The sequence below is a fragment of the Primulina eburnea genome, chromosome 6 (genome assembly GCF_022965805.1).
Source record: "Primulina eburnea isolate SZY01 chromosome 6, ASM2296580v1, whole genome shotgun sequence".
In the NCBI taxonomy this organism is placed as follows: Eukaryota; Viridiplantae; Streptophyta; class Magnoliopsida; order Lamiales; family Gesneriaceae; genus Primulina; species Primulina eburnea.
The window spans coordinates 20611831-20619985 of NC_133106.1; the positions used below are offsets into that span (position 1 = coordinate 20611831).

General features: G+C 38.5%; 1 protein-coding gene across 1 annotated transcript; it reads right to left on the reverse strand.

Moving 5' to 3' along the window:
- Positions 1–4236: 4236 nt before the first annotated feature.
- LOC140835374 (uncharacterized) lies at positions 4237–7549 on the reverse strand. The gene is made up of 3 exons (XM_073200866.1): positions 6668–7549; positions 5808–6080; positions 4237–4566 (listed from the first exon to the last, which is right to left on the reverse strand). The coding sequence occupies exons 1-3, from the start codon at positions 7547–7549 to the stop codon at positions 4237–4239; spliced, it is 1485 nt and encodes a 494-aa protein (XP_073056967.1).
- Positions 7550–8155: the final 606 nt, after the last annotated feature.

The following is an 8155-nucleotide window of genomic DNA, read 5'->3' on the forward strand; positions in this document are numbered from 1 at the left end:
TTTTAACAACGGTTTTAACGAAAACCGTTGTGGTTTAGCTTGTTTTTTGGACAAACCACAACGGTTTTAACCGTTGTGGATTAGCGTATTTTTTTGGAGAAACGATAACGGTTTTAGTGAACCATTGTTAAGATAACGACAATTTAAACAAAAACCGTCGCTAATTTAAAAATTACGACGGTTTTAATAAAACCGTCGCAAACCTTCAAAAAAATTTCCTCAAAGCATGTTTGAAACATCCACTACTCGTTTTACTTTAAAATATATTAGAACATATTTTTTCAACTCTAATAGTTTCGGCTGATACACATATGTATATACTTAAAATACCTTGAGACCATTTTAAAATTAAAACAACCAACTATGGTTGAAAATTCAAAGGAAAGAGTTCAGAACATAAAGTCGTCAAACGTTAACAACGTAACTTAATAAATTTTAAAATAAGAATAACTTTAACAACCTCTCAAAACCACTCAAAAAGCATCATAAAAGGCGTAAAAATCTTTATCATAACTTAAACGTAAATCATAATCAAAATCGTAATGCGAAAAATCTAGCCCTGGTCCTCGGTTTGTGTGCACCGTCATTCCATCAAAATCAACCATCAATACCTCCATTATCATTAGCATCATGCTCACCCGGATCCATCACACCTAGTGAGTCTAATGATTCAACAAACCATAATCTTGATAACAAGTAATATATATACAATTGCATGCAACTGTGAAAATACTTTTACATAAAATAATTTTTCATGACCATGCATAAATATAAACATTTTTCCTTTCATCATTTCATATCATATATCATTTCATCACAACCATTTTCATTTTCATCATAAGCATATATGTTTTCTTTTTATTGAATTCAGATAGTTAATTGTGACTTTCGTTTCATCATAAAGTCGATGGATCCATCTACATGTAACCACAGTACTGGGCGACGAGGACATCAGCAACACTCTCACCCGTCAACTGAGCCTTGACTTATCATCATCATATGGAAATACGATCGTTGGGCTCCTTCTATGGCCTTCTCCCATAGACGGGCTCCCTCTGGGGCCTTCTCCCGTAAATGCGCTCCCTCTGAGGCCTTTTCCCTCGCGATATCCCCAATCATATCATCATAGCATCATAATAGTCACAATTGCTTTTCCTCCTCCAATGGTTTATATTTTCATCACTTATAAAAATCATGTATATAAATATCATTTTTCTTTTTAAACCAAGCATGCAACATATCTTTTAGCTTTAATATTTTATCATAAAATTCCTTGAACATTCAAAGTAAGCATTTTATCATATATTATAAAATTTGGGCACTGCCACGATGTCTACCCATTTTTCAATGTAAAATGACTGTTTTACCCCAAGACGTAAAATTTCTCGATTTCAACTTTTTCTTTTTTTCGTTGACACTAGAACATCCCAAATAATTATTTAAGGTTAAATTAATTTTCTTATATTTTGATTTGGCATAAATTCATGTTTTTCTATTTATTTCATAATTATTAATTCATAGAGCGTTTTTATCCCGAAATAATTTCAAATTGATTATTAAATTTCCCAAATTTTAAACATAGACTTTTTATTTCCTAAAATATCCTTGTGAGCCATGAGCCACCCCGTGGACCCAAGGTTCAACCCTTAGCCATTACAACCTAATATTTGAACCCTACAAGACACCCTCGAGCCCTCTTGTGATTTCCTTGAACCAGCTCAATCCAAGTCCTTCCCAACCCTCCTGTGGACCCTACTTACCAGCCATGACCCTTTGAACCAACCCCTAGACCATTGCAACCTCCTGAACGAAGACAAGAAGCCGCGCGACCCTAGCTAAAAATCCTAGGACTCTTCGTAAATCGGCTAGGACTCCTACCCTCGAGCCACCAACGAGACCTCACTAGCTAGACCCTCACTGGACCCTGACCGACTCTTGCCCGCCAGCCTAAGCCAGTGCCAAATCCCATTCCCACAACTGCAGTCATGGTTGCATGAGAAGAGTCCCATCTCGATTGGGCTCTTCCTTTGTAGTGGCGCATGAGTCCTAGGCATGCTAGGTCTCTTCCTCACACCCAACCACACCTAGCCTGAGCACTGGTCAAGCCCTGATCGAGCCGTGCGCTGGTTTGTCCCTTAACCGAACCCTTTGTACACCAAATCATGAAATTTCGTTCAAGCTCGGTTCCTAACGTGTTCAGCCTTCAAACATGTGTCTTATGGCCCTTAAAATCATGGAAAAAGGTCCCTCCAAGATCTTCTAACATGGCAGCCCCTTCATGCAATAATAAAACGAGTTTTGAAATATTAAATCATAAGTTATTCACATGTCAATGCATAAAAACGAAAATAAAAGCAAGGCCAACATCTTTTCCATGCAATCTCAATTCATACATGTATTATGGTGTGATATATGAGAAAAAAGATATTTATGGCGTGCCTTTGCGTATTTGACGCACGACAATTACGTTGAGATGTGAAGAACGGGGACGAAGAACCTTGACTGAATTTCCTTTGCAAAAATTGTTGCCTTGCCTTGAAGATTTTCGTGTGTGCCATGTGTTATGATGGTGGGAGAGAGTTTGTGAGGTTTAGGGGAAAGGGGCGTGTGCTTTTAGGGTTTTAGGGTGGGGTTTCGTGCTTATTTGTTTTAATAAAAAGGTGTAGATTAAGCTTGGGCCCATTAGTATGATGTACTGGGTTCATTAAGCCCATTAGTACGTATTTAATATATTTCGTTTAGGAAAGTTCATGAAATTATTAGCCAAGTTCTCGAAAAATTCGTATTTTATCCAAAAATCAAATACCGTTAAAATTTAAATCTCGACGTATAAAGTCACCTCAAAACTCTTTAATCTTAAAAATATCATAAATCATCAACCTTATTTATAAATAATTAATAACAAATATTTAATAAAAATATTTTCCATTTTTCAGCCATCGGCATCCGTTCTTCGATCGCATCTCGAATATCTTTTAAAAATACAGTATACATGAATTCATGTAGAAAACTAGTTCATAACCATATAAACATGTCAAACATGATTAATTAGGCAATTAAAATCATTCAATTAGCTATTTCCGTTTTTCCCTATATTGGCATGCAGTTGGATTGCATTATTTTAAATTTTGGACCTTACAATTCCTACCTCACTTAAATAAATTTTGTCCTCGAAATTAGAACTTACAGAATAACTCCGGATAACGACTCCTTATGTCCCTCTCAGTCTCCCAAGTAGCTTCTTCTTCGAGTGATTAATCCACTTGACTTTGACCATTGAAATAACCTTGATTCGTAGTATTCTTTCTTGTCTTCCTAGGATTTTTTTAGGTTTTTCTTCATATGTCATGTTTGGAGTCAACTGCAGGGGCTCATAATTTAGTACATGTGAAGGATTCGACATGTACTTTCGTAGCATCGAGATGTGGAACACGTTATGCACTTCGGCTAGCATCGGTTGTAACCACTATATAGGCTAGTGTCCCAACCTTTTCCAAAATCTCAAATGGTTCAATGTATCTCGGACAGAACTTTCCTTTCTTGCCAAATCTCATAACGCCCTTCATATGTGCTATTTTTACAAACACATGGTCACCTACGACAAGCTCTAACTCCCTTCGATGATTATCGGCATAGCTTTTCTGTTACTCTGTGTAGTTTTTATCTTATCTCGTATATTGACTACTAAATCGGCAGTGTGCTTGATCAAGTCCGGTCCAAACTCTCCTCGTTCACCAACCTCATCCCAATGTATCTGTGATCTACATGTCCTCCCATATAGAGCCTCGTATGGAGCCATCCCTATTGATGTTTGATAGCTATTATGGTAGGTAAACTCCACCAGAGGTAATTTAGACTCCCAAATTCCTTGAAATCTATCACACATGCTCGAAGTAGATCCTCCAATATTTGAATAACTCTTTCAGACTGATCATCAGTTTGAGGATGTAATGCTGTGCTGAATAATAATTTAGTGCCCATCGCTGCATGCAGACTCCTCCAGAAGGATGATGTAAATCTCGGATATCTGTCAGAAACAATAGATACATGAATCCCATGTAGACGAACTATCTCTCGAATATACAAGTCGGCGTACTGAATCATGGTGAATTTCGCCCTAATGGGTAGAAAATGTGCTGATTTCGTAAGACGATCGACTATCACCCAAATGACATTCAATCCCTTAACAGTCCTCGGTAATCCCACAACAAAGTCCATAGTGATATTTTCCCATTTTCACTCGGCAATAGGAAGTGACTTAAGTTTCCTTGCTGGCCTCTGATGCCCTGCTTTTACTTGTTGACATGTCAAACATCCGGATACAAATCGCAGGATATCACGCTTCATACCCGGCCACCAATATAATAATTGCAAATTTTTATACATCTTCGTACTTTCAGGATGAATGGAGTACGGAGTATCATGAGATTCTTTCATAACGAATTCCCTCAAAGAATTGCCACTAGGAACCCATAGTCGATCTTGGTATTGCACTATGCCATCCTCTTCAGAATACAGCTTCCGACCCTTGGCTTCATCTATTGACCTCCACGTTTGGAATTGCCACTACAAGAAATTCAGAAATCAACAACACACATACGACAACGGTTTTCACTAAAATCGTTGTTAAAAAACTTTTTAACAAGGGTTTTAGTGAAAACTGTTGTCTTATGGCGTTTTTTAAGCAAAGCGACGGTTAAACTAATAATCGTCGCAAAACTTCTTTAAATACCAGCACTTCCGATCCATTTTTTCCACACACCTCACAACACTTAAAATTTTTCCCTCTTACACAATTTTAACACTTTACCACACTTAAATTTTTTTCTGATTTAATTTCAATTTAGGGTAAGTTTTTTCCCTTTAATTTTTGGTAATTTTTTATGTGTTTGTTAATATCATGAATATTGTTAGCCTTTTCAAATCGTAAGTTTTTTTAGATTTATTAAATTATTAAAAGTAATTTTTTTTATTTTTCCGAAAATATTAGCTACGGAAATCATGATCCAACCGTCGCTAAAATTAGCGACGGAAATTATAATTCAATCGTCGCTAAAATTAGAGACGGAAAGCATGATCTAACTGTCGCTAATTAGCTACGGTTTTATATTAATCCGTCGCTAATTTTGTAGGCGACAATTTTTGAAAAACCATTGCAAATTGTAGCTACAACAACGAAAAAAACCATTGTCTTTGAGCACTTGGGCTTTAACAACAGTATTAAAATACCTTTCACCGTTGTCGTAGGCCTTTTTTCTTTTAGTGTGCTCGTCAGTAAACTGCCCCTCACGGATTCTATCCCTCAAAATCGATTGTATTGTCGTGGTGGCAAGATTAGGGGCCTCGCCCCTAGCATATACCGCATGCTCAGATTGCTGAGTCTCAGACTGCAATGGTTGCTGAAGTGATAATTGATTGATAACAGATGTTTTTCTAGTCAATGCGTCTGCTACTACATTAGCTTTTCTCGGATGACAGCTAATGTCAGAGTCGTAGTCTTTTACTAATTCCAACCACCTTCTTTGCCTCATATTCAACTCTTTTTGTGTGAAAAAGTATTTCAAACTTTTATGGTCGGTGAAAATCTTGCAATTCTCCCCATACAAGTAATGTCGCCAAATACTTAATGCAAAAAAGACTGCTGCTAGCTCAAGATCATGTGTGGGTTAATTTTTCTCATTCACTTTCAACTGTCTCGATGTATAAGCTATAACTCGGTCATTTTGCATCAGAACTGAGCCCAAAACAAGTTTTGAAGTGTCGGTATACAGAACATACTCTCCTTGCCTCGATGGCATTGATAATACTGACGGTGAGATCAAAGCTTGCTTCAACTTGTCAAAACTTTCTTGGCACTCGGATCTCAATATGAATTTTGCATTCTTTTTTGTCAAGGCAGTCAAGGGCACCTCAATAGATGAGAATTCTTGAATAAACTTCCTATAATAGCCAGCTAGTCCCAAGAAACTACGTATCTCGGTTACACTTTTCGATAAAGGCCATTCTTTCACTGCTTCCACTTTACTTGGATCAACCTCCACTCCATCTCTAGAAATGATGTGGCCTACGAATGCCACTCTCTAAAGCCAAAACTCGCACTTGCTGAACTTTGCATATAGCTTTCTATCTTGCAGTAATTGCAGTGATGTCCTCAAATTCCAACTGTGTTCTTATCTGCTCTTGGAGTAGATCAAAATATCATCAATAAAAACGATCACGAATTGATCTAGATACGGATGAAACACGTGATTCATGAGATCCATGAAAATCGCCAGTGCATTGGTCAGACTGAATGGCATGACCATAAATTCATAATATCCATAACGAGTTCTGAACGTTGTCTTATGAACATTCGTCTCTTTAACCTTCAACTGATGGTATCCAGGACGAAGATCTATCTTTGAGAATATCGATGCACCATGTAATCGATCATATAGGTCTTCAATTCTGAGTAGAGGATATTTATTCTTGATAGTGACTCTATTCAGCTTTCTATAGTCGATGCAGAGTCTCATATTACCATCCTTCTTCTTTACAAACAATACTGCCGCGCCCTTGGAGAACAGGTAAGGAGTATGAAACCCTTGTCTAATAATTCTTGGATTTGATCTTTTAATTCTTTCATTTCAGCGGGCACTAGATGGTAGGGTGATTTAGAAATTGGTACAGTGCCCGACATCAACTCAATAGAAAATTCCACCTCAATGTCCGGTGGAATGCCATAAACGTCCTCCGGAAATACGCTAGGAAAATATCTGATGATATCAACATCCTCTAGCTTCTGACTGTCGGGAACATGTGCTGAAGTAACACATGCTAGATAAGCTTGGCATCCTCTCTTAATAAGCTTCCTTGGACACATACAAGAGATAATGTGTGACATTTTCTTGTTTCTTGATCTCTCAAAGATAAAAGGCTTACCACTAGGCGGTCGAATAGACACTGTCATATGCTGAAAATCTATTGAAGCTCCATTTGCTGTCAGCCAATCCATGCCAAGTATATTGTCAAATTCAGGCATTGGAAGTACGACAGGATCTGCCCGAACCACATCTTTATATAAACGAAGCTCCAAATTCTTCACTATATTCAATGCAACCATTTCATCATCGGAAGGAATAAAAACTTTGAAGCCTAATCCCATATCATCGGGTATAATATTTAGTCGCTTGATGAACGTATCAGATATAAATGAGTGTGTAGCTCCCAAATCCAGCAATGTGTAGTTAGCTACACCTTGGACGAATATCATTCCAGTAATTAGGATCGTGTCTGGCTCCTCCTCAGCTTCTTCAGCATGCATAACATAAGTTTTCCCAATAGTTGGTGCGCTCTTATTCGGGAAATCAGCAGCTTTACGCCCTTCTTCCTTGCATATGAAGCACTTGTAAGTCCCCCACACGCACTTTCCAAGATGTGGGCGATTGCACTCCTTGCATAAGGGCTTTTCAGCAGGTTTTGGCGCACCAGGTTGTGGCGGCTTTGGTGGTCCTGACTTCTTTACTTGACCTTGGGGCTTTTGTGGCCCTTGAGGTCTAGGAGCTCTCATGTATGGCTTCTTATTCGGCTGTGAGCTCTACTGGTCTTGCTGCCTTTTGTACTGCACTTTCAAATCAATATCTTTCAATACTTGTCAGCTTGATATGCATAGTAGTGGCAGCAGCATAATCCACTGGACGCATCATCATAACATCACGATGGATGGTAGGTCGAAGTCCATTCCTGAAGTGCCTCATCTTTTCAGCAGGATCTCTAGCAATGAGGGGCACAAAGTGACAACCACTCACAAACTTCCTCACAAACTCAGCCACAGTCATGTCCCCCTAACGGAGACTCATAAACTCCCTCTTCAATCGCCCTAGAACGTCAGTGATGAAGTACTTCTCATAGATAATTTCCTTGAATCGAACCCATGTAAGCGTAGTCAAGTCAATCCCAAGCTCCGCACCTTCCCACCAAAGGGAATCATCGTCTCTAAACATGTAAGTGGCACACCTAACTCAGTCGTTGTCTCCCATATTCAAATAGCGGAAATGAATCTCGAGAGGTCGAATCCAACCCTCAGCATCAAAAAGGGTCGGTAATGCCAGAAAACTCCCTCGGACCGAGCCTCCGAAATTGATCGTAAATATCATGTTGTGGTCTAGGAGCATGC

What these genes read in the sequence shown, in the direction of transcription:
- LOC140835374 (XM_073200866.1), bottom strand. Translation starts at nt 7,549, where the DNA reads ATGAGAGCTCCTAGACCTCAAGGGCCACAAAAGCCCCAAGGTCAAGTA. An exon ending in TTGAGTTGATGTCGGGCACT is followed by an intron (nt 6,081 to 6,667) that starts GTACCAATTTCT and finishes TTTTGGCTTTAG; the next exon opens with AGAGTGGCATTCGTAGGCCA. An exon ending in AAGCTTTGATCTCACCGTCA is followed by an intron (nt 4,567 to 5,807) that starts GTATTATCAATG and finishes AATTTCTTGTAG; the next exon opens with TGGCAATTCCAAACGTGGAG.